The sequence below is a fragment of the Taudactylus pleione genome, unplaced genomic scaffold, assembly GCF_031769625.1.
Source record: "Taudactylus pleione unplaced genomic scaffold, aTauple2 ptg000188l, whole genome shotgun sequence".
Lineage (NCBI taxonomy): Eukaryota > Metazoa > Chordata > Amphibia > Anura > Myobatrachidae > Taudactylus > Taudactylus pleione.
In genome coordinates, this window is record NW_028284590.1 from 4,330,538 (window position 1) to 4,348,822 (window position 18,285).

The 18,285-nt window shown below is 47.4% G+C and overlaps 1 protein-coding gene across 1 annotated transcript in view; it reads left to right on the forward strand.

Moving 5' to 3' along the window:
- Window positions 1-18,285, forward strand: part of COL18A1 (collagen type XVIII alpha 1 chain) — a 142,020-nt gene that overhangs the window by 15,998 nt on the left and 107,737 nt on the right. Inside the window, exon 2 of the mRNA XM_088476370.1 lies at window positions 14,767-15,311. Coding sequence (XP_088332496.1) covers window positions 14,767-15,311 — 545 coding nt within the window. The remainder of the gene's footprint in view (window positions 1-14,766; window positions 15,312-18,285) is intronic.

Sequence of the window (18,285 nt, forward strand, 5' to 3'; positions counted from 1 at the left end):
TTACCCACTGACTTTAAGAAGATGCCAGTATTGCAGCATGTGAAACGTGAGTGATATTGTGAGGGTGTAATCAGTACTTTCAGCTTCCATATGGCGTAGGGAAGGGGGCAATTGATAACACTCTGGGGGTGATTCAGCACAGGACGGAAATGCAAAACTGTACACAAGCAGCTTTGCAATTCCGTCCTTGCAAATATGCAAATGTAGCAGGTGTCTGACACCCCCTGCTGCACCGAGGTCGCAGGCTGGGATAACATTGCAATGGTGGCCGACGCCGGCCAGCTGAGTAAGCCTCAGCTTACGTAGGCTGGCTGGTTTGCAAGGCCAGGAAACTGCATCCGTGGACGCAGCCCCTGACCTTGCCCCTCCTGGAAAACGAGCCCAACACGCCCCTGTTTCCGGGAACGCTAGCCATGTCCGCCCCCGGACCGCCCCTTATATGCCTCTACCTGTTAATCAGTCAGAGGCATAGCAGGGGCTGCGTGTGATCACGCAGGACCCGTTCTGCACATGAGCAAAACGGGTCCTGCGCACACACAGATTCCCGATAATCGAGAATCTGTGTTTAGCATTGCATGCTAATTAGCCCCTGTGTTGATGTCCTCATGCTTACTCACAAATAAAGCAATCATCCTCCATAAGACTCTGCCCTGCTGCAGCAACTTCCGACTGCAGGCTCAAGCTGAAGTGGGTATGGGGTCACTGAACCCAGTAGGTTCCATTTGCACGCTAGTAAAAATTATTTTTTTTAGCACTGGTACATAAGTGGCCGTCTAATACAGCACATAACTAACCAGCAGGATTTTTAGGTAAGTTATTTCTCAATACAGCAGTATAAAAAGTAAGCAGAATTCACAGATCAAGCTTCTTGTTGTATCAGTTACTATGGGGTCTATTTATCATCACTTCATTTTCACCTGTTTTTGTAGATATTAAAATTTTTACCTGCAATTGTAGTGTCTGGGCCACTCTCATCAAGAAGGTAAAGCAGGAGATATCACAGATATCTCCTGCTTACCTTTCTCTGGCGGAATGGCCCGCTGTCCCCATACACTAGTATCACAGACATCTCCTGCTTACCTTCCTCTTGCAGAATGGCCTGCTGTCCCCATACACTAGTATCACAGATATCTCCTGCTTACCTTTCTCTGGCAGAATGGCCCGCTGTCCCCATACACTAGTATCACAGATATCTCCTGCTTACCTTTCTCTGGCAGAATGGCCTGCTGTCCCCAAACACTAGTATCGCAGATATCTCCTGCATACCTTCCTCTTGCAGAATGGCCTGCTGTCTCCATACACTAGTATCACAGATATCTCCTGCTTACCTTCCTCTGGCAGAATGGCCCGCTGTCCCCATACACTAGTATCACAGATATCTCCTGCTTACCTTCCTCTGGCAGAATGGCCCGCTGTCCCCATACATTAGTATCACAGATATCTCCTGCTTACCTTCCTCTCCCGGAATGGCCCGCTGTCCCAATACACTAGTATCACATATATCTCCTGCTTACCTTCCTCTGGCAGAATGGCCCGCTGTCCCAATACACTAGTATCACAGATATCTCCTGCTTACCTTCCTCTGGCAGAATGGCCCGCTGTCCCAATACACTAGTATCACAGATATCTCCTGCTTACCTTCCTCTGGCAGAATGGTCCGCTGTCCCAATACACTAGTATCACAGATATCTCCTGCTTACCTTCCTCTGGCGGAATGGCCCGCTGTCCCCATACACTAGTATCACAGATATCTCCTACTTACCTTCCTCTGGCGGAATGGCCCGCTGTCCCCATACACTAGTATGGGCACAGAATACATCAAGCTCAGAAAATACAATATTTTCTGGGCTTGATTGCGAGAGCATTCACCATCTTCAGATGGTGAGTGCTTCCGCGTCCCAGGTCACGAAAAGAGATCCTTTCGGAACTCTCCGCCCCTGTCTGGACGTCGGGGCTCTTGTGTGCATGTATCCGAAAGGAGCAGTGAAGCCGCTTACAGAGACAGCTGATTTACGGAGCTTCCTCCACGCCGGAATTGTTGCGGCGCTTGCGGCAAGTTAGTGTGTTAATTATCGGGGTCCCCGATAATTAACATAATGAGATGTCTGAGTAAATATGGAAACTTCTTTGAAGACATACTGTAGCGAGATATATAGTGCCCCGCTCTATGTCAATTGATGATATTTTTAAACTCTTGAAACATGCATTGCTGTGTAATCAATAAAGCTGGCCATATCTCTATCTGTACAGTGGTTTGGAAAACAAAACATTTCAGGTAGTTATTTAGCTGGGTTCACTCATGTACACAAAGAACCCGGCAGCCGATGTTGGGATCTGAACAGGGGTGAAGGGATTCGCAACCAGGGATTCCTCTCCCTCGGATGGCAATCAAATTCTGAAAATTATGTATTTTCAGGATTTGATGAATGGGGAAATAAAGGAGGTAACAAATGAGGCAAATACTTAAGTTTTACAAGAGTAGGTGGATAAGTGGAGAGATATAAAGTACCAACCAATCAGCTTCTGTCATTTTACAGGTTGTGTTTGAAAAATGACAGGATAGGGATGGCCATCGGTAGTGTAATCATTGATGGTTACCATCGATGTTGGCATAACAAGTAACCATCGATGGTTACAATTATTTACTGGATGACTATCGATGGTTTCACCAACTGTTGGTCATCCCTGTCTTTTGACTGACTGGCCCATAAGCCAATCAGAACATGGGGGCGGGGCTTCATGGGTGCCGAGGAAGGGGGCAGAGCTATACTCAGTGTCCTGGCACTTGGTCAAAAAATAAATTAAAAACCATTCGGTTATGCTTTTACATCGATGGAGGGAAACCATCTGGTTCTCCCCCATCAATGTCAAATACATTCGGCATCAGCCGTAAACCATCAATGATTTGAATAATCGACGGTTGATGAACATCCCTAAGTCAGGAGCTGATTGGTTGGTACTTTATCTCCTCTTTATTTGTCTTCAAGCTTTAATAAATCTCCCCCATATGAGCCTGACTCTGAGTTGGAAACAAGTCCATAAAGAGGACTCTTCCCGTGATTATCAGTAGACGATGAATTTGCCACAATAAGCAGTTGCAGACCATGCGCTGCACCATGGATACGCACTTTCACAGAGGACATGAGTGCAGGTGGTTTGTACAGTGCGTGGCTGTATTACTCTTGTCTGTAATATGGGCGATTGCAGTGCATCTTGTTGGAGTGTCTGGGGCATGTGGCCCGTCTTCTGTACTTTGTTTGTGGCGTGCAGGCGGAGATGGGAACAGGTATACCTGCACCACTGTGAGTGTATCCCCTTTAGCACTGAGCCCCAGGCAGTAGTCACAACCATCCTTTTTTATAAGGTGTCACTGCATGGCTTTATCATATCCTTGGGAATTGCCTGGCAATGAGCAACAGATGAAGGTTCAAATTTGTGTCTATACCAGTGGTTCCCAAACTGGGTGCCATGGCACCCTGGGGTGCCTCAGGACACTATCCTGAGGCACCCCAGCTCAGCTATCCTCAGCTATCCTGAGGAAAAATTCGGAGGGAACCAGCTACTAGATGATTTGATTAGTCTTTCGATTAGTGCCTCGGGTTGGTGGTCCAGTATCTAATAAACTTAGGGGGTCATTCAGACCCACTCGCGAGCGGCAGTACGCTCGCAAGTGGGTCGATGTTCCCCACTGCGCATGCGCACGACGGAGGGAGCTTTCCATCGCTCGGAGTCTCGCATCAAAGGGGGCGTGCTGTCGATGTTGATTGACAGCACGCCCCCTTTGGTGGGCATGCCGGGGGCGTGCCTGCCAGACGGAGGCGTTCCTATGGGAACGCCTACCGTCTGAAGCCGGCCCCACTGACATCAGTTGTGATGTCAGTGGGAGTGATTTTGGCTCTGATAGAGCCAAAATCACTCCAGGGCTTGCGGTTGAGAAACCCGACCACAGGGTTTCACTCGCAAGTCCGATGGTCGCAATGGTCAAGACCATCGCGACCATCTTGTTGGACGCTCGTATATGCTGTGGGTGGTGACCCACAACTATAGGAGCGTCCAGGAGGACGCTCCATTTTAATGGAGGTGGGCCCTGATTCAGAGCGAGCGCTCTGGTCAGAGCGTCCGGCTCTGAATCAGGGCCTTAGTTTTAGTCAGTGTGAGAGGCAAAACCAGTGCTAATGGCTGCCAATCAAAAAATATGTGGACAAATAGAAGCGCAGCCCTGTCAACCACATAACTGCCCCTAAGGGTGACCTATAAGCACAATTTACTTCATTTCATTTTTGCTGAATTTCTCAATAATAAACTTTTTGCCCAGGGGTGCTGAGGAAAATATCCTGATACTCTAGGACGCTGTGATTTGAAAAAGTTTGGGAACCACTGCTCTATACTATAGATACTAAAGGATTGGGGTGCAGTGCTATATATTGATGTGAACGGCTCATGGCATTTCAGGATAACCTGCGGTCTATTACCCATCTGTGTGATGCTGTACCTCCTTTTATATATGAATGCACAGTCCAAGTCTCCATCACTGCCTTATAGACTCCATCCCGTGGCAAATACTTGTTTCCATGCTAAGCAGCTTTGCCTTCTCTAAAGCAGCTGTTTGTTCTATTCAGCAGCAATTAGTTCAGTTACTGATACAGCTAGTTATGGCCAGGGAGTTTCCCCACTGGGTATACGGTTCTTGTACTGCTGGCGTCTCATCACCACTGTACTTCACAAGCCGGACAGAGCTGTATTGTAGTCCGAAATCTCTTAATCTGCGCCCCGGAGTGTGAATTCTGAGCGCAGAGCCAGGAACCGATAAGGACTTTCTCCATCGTGTCAGCACATTCATACAGTCACACAGTGAGATAAGGGATCCTCAGTCTTACAAGATGAGTCAGGAAGCAATAATTACAGAAGTGTCAGATAAAAGGAATATTTCTCGGTTTGCGTTGTTAAAGTATCATGTTTGGAATGTGTGCTGTTTAACCATGCACTTACATGTCCCAGACAGGTGTGGTATAAAAGATGGACAGTAAAAAAGTCGACACCAAATGGTCAACATGCGCTAGGGTGACAGTGACAAAAGGTCAACAGATACAAAAGGTCGACTCACAAAATGTCAACAGGGTTAACCGGCCGACAGGCTCATATAGTCGACACACATGTGGTCGACACTTTTTTTTTTTTTTTCATTTTAACCCTAATCCTAACCCTCCCTCCAGTGCCCAACCCTAACCTTCCCACAGGAGCCTAACCCTAAACTTCCCCTGAGGTGCTTAACCCTAACTGCCCCCCTCCCCGGCGCCTAACCCTAAGCCTCCTCCGGGTGCCTAACCCTAACCCTAAATGTTGAAGACAAAATGATGCTGACCATTTGAACCTGTCTGTCTTTTAAACTTTTTCACCTTTTGACCCTGTCGACCTAGTACATGTCGAACATTTGGTGTAGACCCTACACATTGTCGACCTTCTAACTGTCGATCTTTCATCCGGATACCATCCCAGACATAGGGCCTTATATAATAGCCTGTAAGATGCAGGCGCGATTTTGGCGACTCTACATGTATTAATAAAGCAGCAATAATTTACAAGGCAAAACCATGTTGGTTACCTTATAAAGAAAAAATAAACCTGGCAGACTCCCAGGAATTGCGCCCGTGCCTGCGTCTCCCAGGCTATTACATAAGGGGCAAAGATTTTCTTTTTAGCTCTGGGATACAGCGCAGTTTTGCTGTACGTTCTGTGGGCTTTATTCAGGGTTGTAGGGTTGTACCTTGTCCGCAATGCGGATGTTTACGGATTTCAGTGATTGTCAGTAAACTGCGCTTGCTTCAAATTCGCACTGCGCATGTGTCAAGGTACGTTACCATAGTTAGCAACTGTTTACTCGCAGCGTGATTGACAGTCGGCGAGTTTCAGGATTGTTCCAGGACCACTAAGCTCTGCCATTCTTGAATTTGAGACACTATGGGAAACGTATTATTAAGGCACATTGAGGCGAAGCAGGAAGCCGTAGCGCCAAGATGTACTACATCACCCCTCTGGCAAACTCGCCAAATCCCAGAGCGCCAGAGCCTAGTGGTGATGCGCTAACTCATGACTCCATGCCACCCCCAATGCGCATACACAAGATCTCAAATACCCTCAAGATCTCATTATGGACCGACAGTGAATGTGTGAAGACAATACAAGCCGGTGTGGGAACTTTAAGTAACACATAGCACCATACTCAGATGATGCTGTATACTACTTGGCTTCGTAAATGCTGTTGGCACTTGGCAGCGTTATGTGCAGAGGCCGAAGGCACCGCTTGGAAATATCTCGGCCTTTAGTACATTTTACAGAAGCTATAATAACCCCTTTTTCTGCGAAAACGCACAAAAAGGAGTTTTTATCATCCATATATATATATATATATATATATATATAATATATATATATATATATATATATATATATATATATACCCCTAAATTCACAACCCACTCATAGCGGAGGCAGCCATTTTGTGTGCAGTCAGTATTGAGCCTATATTTAACCAATATTTAGAGCTGGCAGTCTCACAACTGGGGTTTATCAATTAAACATAAGGGCTACTAATTATTGATCCATATCAGTGATTTGGGATTAGGGGACTGATTCATTACCGATCACAACTGCGATTACGCATGCAATCGGCCAATTGTTGTGTTCTTCGCATGTGTATGCAGTCCGAACGCAGAGTGGTTGACAGGAAGTGACCATTTGGGGGTAGTGATATGGTGAGGTGGTCGATGAAACGCTGGTGTGTCAGTGCGTTTGAACGCCGTTAGCAGGGGTGTGCATAAATTAGTAATTGAGATGCCATACGCAGCGTGAGCTTTCACTGCGTGCGATGAGGTTAGCAATTTCTGAGTAAGATCAGACCTTGTGCGAGTGTACGTGATGCTGCGATGGTTCTCGATGTTACCAATGGTTTCGTAGACTTGCAAAGTATTACGGTTGTGTTTAAGGTAAAGTGGGCGTCCTCATGTTTGGCTGCAACGGCATTGTGATCACAATCATTAGTATATTTTTCGCAATGAGACTGCGTACTCGCAGTTGCGATCGCAATAGCGATCCGTACTGAATCAGGCCCTAGTTGCGGACATTCACAGAAATATGGTAGCATGCAGGTAGCAAATTCCATAACATTTTCTGAGCAAACAGAGCTAATGAGACATTCAGAAAACCTCCAGAGACTCCCCTCCCCTGCTTGTACGCAAAATAATTGGGAGGATAGACCAGCATGGTACTGGATTTATCAGGAGTGGCAAGCGTTAGTGAGATATGGCAGATGCTGGCATTTGACTGAGAAATTGCTGAGTGATTACAGTGAATACGATTAGCTGCGGACGTACGTAGTACATTTGCACAGTTAAAGGACTCTTTATGTACAGTTCAGTTGCATTTAGTTCAGAGAGGTATTAAAATATCAGCTGTTCCCCTCGCGTAAGAATTTTCCCATGAAGACTCTTTAAGTAGCATATCTCCTGGGATAAAGTGATAAACGGACAGAAATCTGGGAAAAATCTTGCTGGGAAAGGAAGCATCTGTAGATGTTTTCCACTACTTCTGCCATTCTTGATTAGCATAGCATCTGAGGCACTAAACCATGTTGAAAACTTACATTACAGCAATATGTAAGAGCCATATAGTCATATGATAAATGGGTATTGTTGTATATTAAACTGCATTGCAATGGGGAAGATTGAAGAAAAAGGGTTAGGAAACATATTTATAAACTGGAGGGCTATAGACTGACAGGTTACAGTAAGTAAAGGTAACAGATCCATGGAATATCAGTTAGGTTGGGGACTCTTAGGGGTATATTTACTAAAGTGCGGGTTTTTAGAAGTGGAGATGTTGCCCATAGCAATTAGCAACCAATCAGATTCTAGCTATTACCTTCTAGAAGATGCTAGATAAATGTTAAGTAGATTCTGAATGGTTGTACTTGTTATGGGCAACATCTCCACTTCTAAAAACCCGCACTTTAGTAAATATACCTCATATAGTGAAGTAATAAAACAAAAAATGAAACAAACAAATGAAACAAAACAAAAAATGCAATAAATAAAATAATAAAAGCATATGTAGGCTGGCCTATGAACTTTTAAAATTTGGAAGCATTTTGTGGCGAAAAACGCAGGTGTAAAATGCCTCCAATTAAAAATAAAAAAACACCTTCTTTTTTTGCGGCTAACAGCGCTGGACCAGGGTTGCCAACATTCTGACTTTCCCTTCCGGGAAGGAGCAGCCAGATCGGCATACCAGGGGAGCGTGGCTGGCACAAGGGGGCAAGGGTGTACAGCTTACCCGGCATTTTGTGGGGGGCGTGAACATGCATTAGCAGAATTTTGGCCCCGTCCCTGCTACACAATGCCGAGATTACCTGCCTTGGGAAGCAGGGGGCGGGGCAAAAAGTAGGCGATTCAGCGTGAATCACGTCACCGCCCACCGCTGCGGGGGTTTCTTTTGTTATTGCAGGGGGTCCAGAGGGGTCATTGGCCGCCCGGAAACTTGCCTGCCTTTCCGGGGGGCCGGGGCCAGCACACGATTTTTGGGAGGCTCCCGGCCAAATCGGGAGGGTAGGCAAGTATGCGCTGGACACATCTCTGCAAGGGTAGCATATGTACCAGCTTTACACTGGAAGCGAACAGTGGTACCTGCACCGGGGTGGCGCCAGAGGAGAACAATTGATATATGCCAGGTTTACGCAATGCTTGACATACAGATAGTACTTTAATGTAGCATTATATGCACAAGAAACGCATTTACAATGCGCTTACCACGTATTTGTATTCTACCATGTAAAATACAATGAAATCTGACAAATATAAAAGGAAAGTACTCCCCAAGTTAAATACAAACATCTGTTGTCGTCCCCTTTCAAAAATAAAATTGAAATCTATTTTCTTGCTGTGAATCAATTGTTGCAAATATTAAATAAATAATCGCAATAGACCCCAGCAGCCAGGGGCGTTTTAAGAGAGGAGGGGGCCCTTGTGCAGACTCAGGACCTCATTCAGAGTCTCTCGCAAGATGCGATCGCTCGCTTGCAAAAAGGGGCCGGGTATGCAAATCAAGCGATCGGTCTTTGCGCTGTAAGGACGCCCTCTGTCTTAGTGAGCGACGGCAGTTAGCGTACGCTGGACTATAAAACCTCCCAGCTGTCACTCGCAGCATACATCATCTCCGGGAAGAGTCTGATATTTCGTGAAACATCGAGGGCCATCGGAGCTGCTCGCAGCGCTTGGGGTTGACCTAACCTACCCCAAGCACTGCGAGCTGTCAGGCTAAAAAACAACCAAGTCACGTGTGCAATGATGCCACTTTGCAAATTATGCACGCCCATTAAACGCCGTTCTGACGGTCAGACATGCCTGCGTTCGCACATCCACACCCCCTGTTCACAAGTACCTTCCCCTGTTACCTAGCGGCCAACGGGTGCAGCAGTAGATTCTGGCTTAGTGCCAGAATCCTACTGCACATGTGTGGGTCTCCAGGAAAATGGCCGCCGGCTCGGTGCTGCAGGGCAGCACGCTGGAAACAACGGACAGGTAAGTATAAAGAGTAAAACGGTGCAGGGTGTGCCGTGTGGGCCCCCCTGGACCCAGGGCCCCGTGTGCACTGCATACCCCGCACCCATTATAGATACGCTCCTGCCAGCAGCAGCACTAATAATAGTTATACAGTAGTATGAGTGGGAGGACCAGAACGCACTCAGGGACTGAGGGCCTAATTCAGACCCGCTCGCAAGCGGGTCGATGGTGCCCTAATGCGCATGCGCACGATGGAGGGAGCTCTGTCGTGCGCATGCGCGAGACCCACATAGCGACAGCCAAGCTGTCGCTATTGGTCTCGCACCACAGGGGGCGTGCTGTCGATGGTGATTGACAGCACGCCCCATTTGGTGGGCGTGCCGGGGGTGTTGCTGCCCAGACGGAGGCGTTCCCATGGGAACGCCTTCCGTCTGGAGCCGGCCCCACTGACATCACTAGCGATGTCAGTGGGAGTGATTTTGGCTCTGATAGAGCCAAAAGCACCCCTGGGGTTGCGGCAGCGAGACTCTACCGCAGGGTCTCGTCGCAAGCCCGATGGTCGCGATGGTCTTGACCATCGCGACCATCATCATGGACGCTCGCATAAGCTGTGGGTGGTAACCCACAGCTATGCGAGCTTCCAAGAGGCCGCTCCATTTTTAGGTAGGAGGGCCCTGATTCAGAGCGAGCGCTCTGGTCAGAGCGTCCGGCTCTGAATCAGGCCCTGATTCAGCAAGGATCGCTACTGCAACGCAGTTCTGCTGCGAAAGTATGCTAATAATTGCAATCGCAAAGCACTCTCTCTGACAACATGCGGCGTCTCGCACATCCGTAATACCTTGCAATCCAGCCAAAACATCGGTAACATCGCAGTACATCGGAGCCACTCGCACATTTAAGGCAGTTCTGACCCTACCACTAAATTGCTAACTTTCCTGCCCGCAGTGAGAGCTCAGGCTGCGTATGCCATTGCCGTGGCTAATTTATGCACGCCCCTGCAACGCCGTTCAAACGCACTGGCACGCCTGCGTTTCTCCGACTGCCCCTCTCGTCACCACCTCCAAACGGTACCTTATGTCAATCACTCTGCGATGGGACTGTGTAGTCACTGCGATCGCAGACCCGAACGCAGTGGTACCTTTGCGCACACAGACTGCGATGCATGCGCAGTGACAAACAGTCGTCCGTCTGCGTGCACTTTAGCAGTTGCGATCCTTGCTGATCCAGGCCCTCAGCCTTCTGTCTTCAGACGTAACTTTCTATTGCACCAAGGATAGGGCTGGCGTAGTAAAGTGCTCAGTAATAATGATGACAGGTATCAAATAAAGCATACCAATAAGGATGGTCCAGTCCAGGGGCGGAACTAGGTATGTGAAGGCCCCATAGCAAGGGTTTGTAAGAGCCCCTATGTGCCACCCAATAGTGAAAAATGTATATAACACAATTGACAAGGACGATGGGCCCCCCTCTGCTCTGGGCCCCATAGCAGCTGCACCCCATGCACCTATAGTAGTTACACCCATGGTCCAGTTGCTGAGATGCATACAATTCAGCAATGCATATGGGTGAAAGTAAGGGGCTGATTCAGCCTCGGGTGCAGTCTAGATTCGGGCGCAATTGACCGGTGCTTTTGGTATAACTATTATTAGTGTCTTGCCGTAGTACTGCGGCTCTGATCGCAGTGCCCTGTTAGCTGCAGCCGCAGGCTGCAGGTGTTTTTTGGGAGGCAACAGGGAGCTATAAAGAAAACAGGGGCGTGTCCTCCCGATTTTCTGTGTGTGCTGAAGCCAGTGGCTGCGTCCTCGTCCTGGTCCCGGAAGTCCAATATTTCCGGGCATAAAGACGGTTATTCAGAGGGCCGGTACTGCGACCAATGGTCACGATGTTGAACCGATGCTGAGTCTTCGGACACAGGGCCTGATTCAGACCCGTTCGTGAGCGCTGAGCGCTCGCAAGCGGCTCGATGGTGCCCTAGTGCACATGCGCACGACGGAGGGAGCTCCGTCGTGCGCATGCGCGAGACCCGAATAGCGACGGCCAAGCCCTCGCTATGGGTCTCGCACCAAAGGGGGCGTGCTGTCGATGGTGAGTGACAGCACGCCCCCTTTGGTGGGCGTGCCGTGGGCGTTGCTGCCCAGATGGAGGCGTTCCCATGGGAACACCTACCGTCTGGGGCCGGCCCCACTGACATCACTCTGATAGAGCCAAAAGCACTCCTGGGCTTGCGGAAGCGAGACCCTACCACAGGGCCTCGTCGCAAGCCCGACCATCGCGAACATCTTTTTGGCCGCTCGCATAAGCTGTGGGTGGTCACCCACAGCTATGCGAGCGTCCAGGAGGCCGCTTAAAAATTTTAGGTAGGAGGGCCCTGATTCAGAGCGAGCGCTCTTGTCAGAGCGTCCGGCTCTGAATCAGGCCCACGGGCCCTGATTCAGAGCTGGACGCTCTGACAGAGCGCTTGCTCTGAATTAGGGCGTCTTATTTTTTTTTTATGGAGCGGCCTCCTGGTTGCCAACCACAGCTAATGCTAGCGGCCAGGGTGATGGTCGCGATGGTCAAGACCATCGCGACCATCGGGCTTGCAACGAGACCCTTGTGGTAGGATCTCGTGGCCGCAAGCCCCAGAGAGCTTTCGGCTCAAACAGAGCCGAAAGCTCTCCCACAAACGCCTCCGTCTGGGCAGCCACCCCCCCGACCCGTCCACCAAAGGGGGCGTGCTGTCACTCAACATCGACAGCACGTCCCCTTTGGTGCGAGATCCGGAGCGACTGATTGCCCGTCGCTATCTGGGTTTCGCGCATGCGCACGACGGAGCCGGCTCCGTCGTGCGCATGCGCTCTGGGCCATCATTGACCCGGTTGCGAGCGCTCAGCGCTTGCGACCGGGTCTGAATCAGGCCCACAGGCAGCAGATCAGATAAGCGGGCACAAGACGCATCCTGCAGCTGCGACATTTGCGTCCACTTCTGGATCAGGTTCCTTAATTTTGTGCAGGCAATGCGGGGGCAAATATCGCCGACTAGCATTCAACTCTGCATTGGCCATAGAGTAGTTTCAAGGAAAGTTATCATAGCCCTGCATTTAAAGTGGAACTATGCTCAAAAAATATATACATGTGTTTTCTGTTTCAGTCATTTTTATAATGTTTGGCATTTTTCCAAGTCTGAGTAAGTAAAAGATTAAACGTACAAACGTCGTTGCCTTTTTATAAAGGGAATGACAGCCTCATCCCAGTGGAAGCTACCTCGATCCTCTCTCTGAAATTGGGTGGTGCTGTGCCTTTTGTACTCAGACCACAGACTGGGGTTAAGGCCCTCATTCAGAGCCGTACGCTCTGAGCAGAGCGCACGCTCTGAATGAGGGCCGGCCTCCATGAAAATGGAGCGTCCTCCTGGACGCTCGTATAGCTGTGGGTCACCACCCACAGGCTATACGAGCGTGCATTTTGATGGCCGCGATGGTCGTGACCATCGAAACTGCGAGCCGGAGCCTGCGGTTGAGGTTTTCAACCGCAAGCTCCGGAGTGATTTTCGCTCTATCAGAGCCAAAATCACTCCCACTGACATCACTAGTGATGTCAGTGGGCCGGCTTCTGACGGGAGGCGTTCCCGTGGGAACGCCCCCGTCAGGGTGGCACGCCTACCAAAGGGGGCGTGCTGTCAAACATCATCGACAGCACGCCCCCTTTGATCAGACACAACGAGGGAAGGACTTTCCTTCGCTCGTCGCGTCTGGCGCATGCGCACGACGGAGCTCCCTCCGTCGTGCGCATGCTCAGTCCAGAACATCGACCCACTTGCGAGCGGACAGCCGCTCGCGAGTGGGTCTGAATCAGGCCCTAAGTGCGGCCATATACAGATGTTTTCTCATACATCTAGCCTCCTTGCACGTTAAACAGCCCTTCTAGTCGCGCCATACCGTGATGTGACTCTGTTGCAACAAACGTCTGTTTGTGCAACATTTTACCTTCAAATGCGTCTTATTTGCACAGTGATGCGAGGAAGCACCTTATGCTGATTAAAATGATATGCAGCATGCCTATATGCTGTGTGTGACTGCAGGGGTATCTTCTGCATGCAAAATGCTACTTTACAGTGTCACAGCCGCTAACACTGTAACGTAGCATTTTGCATGCAGATGCAGTCGCACGCAGAATATAGGCATGCCGCATATCATTGTAATCAGCATAAGCTGCTTGTGCTTCCTATTCACATTTTAAAAATTGCACGAAAAGATGCTCGATGCTACCGAGTCACATGGAGCTCCCGCGTTATTTGTAGCGCACTAAGGACAGATGTATGTGGATGCATCTGTAGAGTAGCCCGGACTCGCAGAATTTTACTCGCAGACCCATAGGGTTACATACAGTAATCTGCAAGTATTGTGTAAACTGCATTGGCACTTTTCCCTGCTTACCCCTAATTGAATTGAACCCTATATTTGTATGTTGGAACTACAATGCAGCTCACTCCATTGAAATGGTTTATTAATTATTACTATTTATATTGCTAGAAAATAATAGGTTAAACTTACCATAAAATGAAGCAACCTTGGTTTGTGTCTTTTATTTGAAGATTAATCGTAAATACAAATATAGTGCATCTACAAAGACATAACAATCTGACTATAATGGTGCATACACACGGTCAGATTTTTCTTCAGATCTGAACGATAACGATTTAAAAAATCGTTCAATCGTTCATATATGAAAGGAAAATCTGACATACCTGAACGATGAACGATGCACGTTCCCGATGGTCAGATAACGATATTTGACATCTGATGTGTTTGCAGTCAGACTTGACGATTCCATTTATTTTAATGCAGTCAAAAATCGTTCAATCGTTCATCTGACAGATCTGACAAATCTGACCGTGTGTATGATCCATAATATGCCGTTTACTGGAGGGACAAATGATCATTGCTTTTGTGGCTGATGCATAGATACATAGATAGTTCTATGACACCATTTAATGGATGAATATTTGAATAATGCCTGGTAAATATTTTAGGTTGCCTTTGCTTGTTACATTGTTTATGCCTTGGCTGTTTTACATATTGTAAGAATTTATTTACTTATGTGGTTTTTGTTTTTGTATGCTTGTTAGTGTCTTACTGTACGGACGGAATTGCTGGCACATGGATGGGTCTGATTTACTTGTTTTGTAGAATTATTTTCTAACTTCTCCCATTGTCCTTTGATCTTTTCACAGAACGGGGGAGCATAGAAGTCGGCCTCTTAGAGCTCATTGGAGATCCACCTCCAGAACAGATCACCCAAATCTTTGGTCCTGACAAGAGTCCTGGATATGTGTTCAAAGAGGACGCCAACATGGGACAGGTGGCGCAGTACCACCTCCCAAACCCTATGTTTAGAGACTTCTCTCTGCTGTTCCACATTCAGCCGACCACTAACAAGGCGGGAATTCTGTTCTCGATTACTGACGCCTCACAGACCATAATGTACGTCGGGGTGAAGCTGTCTGAAGTGAAAGATGGTAAGCAGCAGATAATTTTTTACTACACAGAGCCGGGCTCAGTCGGATCCTTCGCTGCCGCCACCTTTAATGTCCCATCACTGACGAACCGCTGGACGCGTTTCGCCCTGAGTGTGGAAGAAGAGGAGGTTGTGCTATTCATGGACTGCGATGAGCTGGAGAGGGTTCGATTCGAGAGGTCACCTGATGAGATGGAACTAGAAGATGGGGCCGGGCTTTTCGTCGCTCAGGCTGGAGGTGCTGACCTCGATCGCTATCAGGTAAAGGTCTTTTCAGGATAAAGTTACAAACCGGTCACCTGTTAACAGGAAAATAAAGGAGATCCTCTGTTTGATTACAGTAGTGGTGGTGGTGCCAAAATATTAAACTCCAGAAGCAAAGCCAAAAAAAACCCCTGTTGCATGACTATGTCTCCGCATGATATATTAGCTTAAGGTGGTTACACGCTAGCTTGTTATTATGAAGTTTTAATCAGACAGATAATAAAACACATCCAGAATATTAGATCCACATTCCAGCTCACATACATAAATCCTCCTGCATCCTAACCCTAGAATATAAATTGCCTTTGTAAATAGCCTCTAATAGAATAAAAAAATATATATAAATATTTGCAAAAGTTATTACTGATACATGCTATAACATGTACAGTGCAGCTGAATGCAAGCTATTGTTCTCTGTTATCAGCCATTTTCTTCAACTGGAGGCTGAAGCTGTTCTGACAATCGTAGACCTTGTCCTGACACCTGATGACCGCACAAAATAACATTTTATGGTCACTGGGTGTTGACGTTCTCTGCCACTTCGGATGGACATCTAATCCTGAGCCAATCACAGCAGTCTGGAATAGCGGCCATTTTGGACCCCGCGCACATAATATCTATGGCAACTTTAATGCTCATGTACATGGTCCGATTTAAAGCAGCTATAGTTTCCATGGATTGCTAGTAGTCATATTGGATTAGTGACAGTAAGTCTGTTGTGCATAGGGAAGAAATCATCATGATAACGTTTCATTCAACCAACCCAATAACAGGCAGAATTAATTGCTGCTGACCTCACTGGCAGGGCCGTTAGGGAGGTGTGCAGTTGCCCAGGGTGGGTGTCACACTGCAGTTGCCCCATGGCCCCTGCATCTGGCTAGCAGGGTGTCTGTGATGGCTCCCTGCTGCCAGCAGTGTTGCTCGGAGCAATCTGGGGCAGCTCTACACTTTCTCCTTCCAGTGGTCCTCTCATGAAGTCTTGTTTGTGTGTGGGGCTGGCACAGGGCGCCGGTGAGCCCTGCTCATGGCGCTGCTCACCGGACAACAAATAATGTATGAAGTATCTCACATGCGTAATCACACCCCTGACAGCAGGTGTTTACTGGGGGTTTTTGCAGGATCTCTGTCATTTTGTCACCAATCGTGTGGCTGTTACTAACTCCTGGCCGGCATACTTGCCCTCGGACAGGTCTCCTAATTCGGGAGTCTCTCTGACATTGAAGGAGAGTAGGCAACTAGGCAAATAAATAGTTCAGAACCCAGAAAAGCTTCCTCCACTGGTTGTTGCGGACAAGAATACTTTAATCTAGCGCTATATATCATATAATGACACTGATGTACAATACTCTGCATGCTTGGCGTGTGATTATGTCATATCACTAAGTGCTTAGTGTCTCCTTATCTCTGAGTAGTTCCTTTCACTCCCTCCGTTGTGTCTATTTCTTTTCCCATTGATATATATCTTTTGTGCTTGCTACATGGATTTCCAGACTCTTTCCTGGGGGTGTAAATGGATGAATTCTGGGTAAAATGCTTGGAATCTACTGTCTGAAATGTGTGAACAAAGCAGGCGTTTTCCTCCCTTGGAAATTTCGGAGATGCTGAGACAAAGGGGAAATTGAGAGTTGGGAATGGGAGAATATGTGTGTGACAATTACTGTACAGAGGGAGGGCCGCTACAGCTGCTGGACAGCTGAGGGAATGACAAGTCTGTTGGTTGTATGTGACTTTATGTAGAGCGATGTCTGTGCCAGCAGGATAGGAGAGGTCACTTTCTCTGCCCCTGCACATAACAGAGAGAGAGTCTGCAAGGGCACAGAAATCTTGAGGATACAATGAGGGGAAGATCCGTGTGGTCTGATAGCTTTAGGAAACGGAATAATCCTTTATAATATACTGAGCTAAACCACAGATAAATAATGTTGTTTTGCAAATCACTTAAAAAGCTTTTAACCAAGTATAGTTTTACATTAAGCTACTCAATTAGGAAGGGATATCCTCTGTAATCACTAATCAGAGTGTATCCGCTGCTGTTATTATTCTTAGAAGAGTAACACAATACAATACTTCTTTGTATCAGGGTAATGGAAACTATGCTACTATACAACTACAACTCCCAGCATACTCTCCTACTCTCCCAGCTCTTTTTTTCACGAATTCCGTATCTCTTTATACAGTGCAGTGTATTGGTTTGTGTAGTAGAATATTGTACATGACCCTTTCATCAAGTTATCGTGCTGCGGAAGTGTAAGCTTTTGGTTATGTTCACATCAGAATGTGGAATGTTATGATGTTGATACGGTTGTAACGTGTATAAATAAACATGTCGACATCTGCGAAATGTCGACATGGGCAAAATGTCAACATGTGAAAATGTCAACATTGCCTTAAAAACGCAGTGTCAACATTGTGACCATGTCAGCATTTCATCAGTATTAACACTGTGGGGTAAATTTACTAAGAATCGAGTCTGGGAGAGTTTGCTTTTTTTTTCAACTCGCTTAGCTTCACCGAAACTCGGGTGATTTAAAGCTCCTGAGACTCGCAAATTTACAAAGAAGGAAGTTTAGCTGAGAGTGAGATGACCGATGGTGAAGCAGAACGAGATTTCTCCCCCGAGTAGCAGGTTTTGCAGGAGATTACCCACCTGAGATTGCAGTGTCTTCTCTCTGCAAAACTCTCCCGAGCAAACAGCCTGCACATATCAGTGAGATATGTGTAAGCTGCTTGTGTTCTAGCCTGTAAAAAAGTGGGTTCAAAGTTTAAGAAAAAAATTACATAGGGCCCCCACCCTAAAGCTTAACCAGCCCCGGACTTGCCAGCCTGTCCTGGTTCTTAAAATTATGAGGAACAAAATGTGTAGGGTTCCACCATTATTTAAGAACCAGCACCTGGCTGCAGGGCCAGAAATGGTTTTAAATATAGGGTGACATTTTTTTGCGTGAGGTCCCCCCTATATTTAAAACCAGCT